Below are 2,740 nucleotides of genomic sequence, written 5' to 3'. Positions count from 1 at the left end.
CCTTGAATGGAACGTGCTTCAGATTTCCATTGAAAGTAAAATGGACTAAATATATAAGAGTGTGACAATCAATTTAAAAGCGCTTTCAATTTTGTGATGGCTGGAGTTTGATATGTAATTTACATTTCAAGATGAATTTAATTTATTGCCATATACATATGGCCAACCTAACCACTGCCAAAGTATTTATCTAACCTTCCTATTTCAAATCAATTTTATTCATTAAATTTCTACCGTATGCATAAATACCTTAATGACCGCCCTATCCTTGATTTAATGTTGAAGAAGCATAATAAATACCCAAGTGGATAATACCGGGCTTGTCTTTTTATTGTCCGTTTTCAACATTTTATGCTACAGAAAAGTTTTATGCTACAAAAAGATTGAACTTTTTCCGACAAACATGAACGGAATTATGAATGGAAGGGTACAAGGGTAGAATGAGAATCTACCCTTCCCCCTCCTCCTCCTCCTCGGCCTTGCGGAGCACGAAATAGTCATCGGTGCTGGCAACATCGTGGTCGTGGTCCGTGGCTGCAAGGCGAGAATCCACGGTGCTCTCCATACAACCCAACCAGACTTTCAGCATTCCATCGAGGCTCCCACTGTAAACAATAAACACGTTGCTGCTGTTAGAATGAGAGGAGGCAGCGATGCACTTAACGGGGCCCCGGTGCCCCTCCATGACCGCCAAGCAACACATTCCCCTGCCGCCGGCCTCTCGTTTCCAGACGCGAATCGTGGTGTCAGCGGAGCCACTGAGCAACAGGTCGGCAACGGTGGCGAGGCAGAGAACGGACTGAAGATGCCCTCGGAGAAAACCCACATAGTGATATACCCATTCTGAGAGCTGGTCGTTTTCCCAGTGGTGAATATACCCATCGGAGCACCCAGCGTAGACAACGGGCAGTCCACCGGAGTAGCCCAGAGCGAGGGCTTTTACCGAAGAGCGCTGCATGTAAAGCGTCGTTATCAGGTCGTGCTTTCGTTGTCCCCAACCGCGTCGCCACACCTTTACCCTGCTGTCATCGGAACCGGTGAAAACGACACCGTCGGCCCTGACAACGATGGCGTTCACGGCCTCGCTGTGAGCTTCAATCGTCTCAATGCACTTGCTCTCCGAAAGTTTCCAGACCTTCACCGTTTTGTCGCACGACGCCGAGTAGAGCAAATCGTCGTTCGCATCATACGCAAGGCACGTCACGGCATCCGAGTGCTTGCCCCTGCTGCTGCTGCCGCCGCCCTTCCCGGAGCCATCACTGAGCAACGGCCTGATAAAATTCTGGAATATATTAACCGTCGGGAGCGTGGCCACGCGCCTGTGGGCGTTCGGATTCGAGCGCGACCGCCGCCAGACGCGTATCTTGTTGTCCCCGTGCGCGCTCACAATTTTGTCCCCGGCAACGATGAGAGCCCTCACGTTGCCGCACCCGGACTTGAGGCGATCGTGCTCTTCAAAATCTGGTAGCCGCCATACTTTTATGGTCTTGCTGTCAGAGCCGGCGTAGAGAAGCTCGCCCGCCACCGCCGCCGCGAGGGAATATATTTGGCCGCTAGGGTTTAGCATGGAGGTGATGCATCTGAAAGAATCGGGTTGGCCGCCGCCGGATTTGTAGGGCACGCTCGATGTGGGAAGCACTGTCCAGGGACACATAGCAGACGCCGTGCTGGAGCGTCCAGGGGAGGCGCTGCATTCTGATAAAGGTGGAGAAGGGCAAAACATAGGAGAAGCGTACTCAGGATTTATCATTTCCCATCTTTCTTGCCTCATTTTTTGTTTTCCTTCCTGAAACAATTGAGTTTCAACTTTCACTAGTTCAATTTGACATCTCTATATTTTCTTATATAGCAATGACTGGCGCTCAATGTTGGGGTTGGATTTTTGGATCTCAAATTCAACAGCCAACCCACCTGTCAAAATTCACAGTTAAAACTTAAAGCCTATTTCTCAAATCTATTGAACATCTGAAGGTGACAGGAACTGCAATGCCCCCATAATTGCCTCTGACTGGCAATTTACCCGTCGAATTCCAATTTCTGATAAATTTCCCACCCCTATTGAAGGCCGTTCCTGTCACCATGTACTTTTATAACATCTATAAGCCGGGAGTAGGTTAAAAGTTATGGCGAACGTTAAGCGCCCTCACTAATGCCAATGCCATTAATACTCTCTTCTAGCCTCCAGGCCTCTTGCATTTGTGAGGGGTCGTGCGCGTACTGTCACCTTCATGTGCTTCGTTTAACACATGGCCTCGGACATGTATGCATTTCTGCATCGCGTAGTTTAAATATGTCATAATTTTGGTGGGACAACCATAGAAATTCCGGCATGATTTTGAGTAAATTTGAGAGAATTTTTTGGGATAAAAAATTATTTAAATTTATACATTCACACATATTTACATTTTCACAGAATTTTTTGGGATAAAAAATTATTTAGATTTATATAGCGAAATTTTAATTAGATTTATATCGCGAAATTGTAGCCTCCGTCACAACATTTTTGTGCTGTTTTATTCCATATTATCCCCTAACAACATGTAACCCCTATGTGTTCATATAACTCTGTTTTTGAGGGCGTTAAATTCATTTTTGCCATAAAAAAATCTATTTAAATTTACACACTCCCACCAGCCTAATTTTATTTTTAACTTTACTAAATTCAAATGAGAAAAAAATTCACCCTCGTAACAAAATTGTAGCATGGATAAACAACGCTTTGTGCATTGCTTCACCCCAT

General features: G+C 45.8%; 1 protein-coding gene across 1 annotated transcript; it reads right to left on the bottom strand.

The window, feature by feature from the left end:
• Positions 1-209: 209 nt before the first annotated feature.
• Positions 210-2,187, bottom strand: LOC149262108 (protein JINGUBANG-like). Its single transcript, XM_089383367.1, has one exon. The coding sequence runs from the start codon at positions 1,769-1,771 to the stop codon at positions 449-451; it is 1,323 nt and encodes a 440-aa protein (XP_089239493.1). The 5' UTR covers positions 1,772-2,187; the 3' UTR covers positions 210-448.
• Positions 2,188-2,740: the final 553 nt, after the last annotated feature.

The sequence above is a fragment of the Pinus tabuliformis genome, chromosome 6, assembly GCF_031772625.1.
Source record: "Pinus tabuliformis cultivar Carrire ecotype Pingquan chromosome 6, CPIR1, whole genome shotgun sequence".
NCBI lineage: Eukaryota > Viridiplantae > Streptophyta > Pinopsida > Pinales > Pinaceae > Pinus > Pinus tabuliformis.
Note: the sequence above shows the minus strand (reverse complement) of the source record. Positions and strands in the feature narration are given on the sequence as shown.

What these genes read in the sequence shown, in the direction of transcription:
- LOC149262108 (XM_089383367.1), bottom strand. Translation starts at nt 1,771, where the DNA reads ATGAGGCAAGAAAGATGGGAAATGATAAATCCTGAGTACGCTTCTCCT.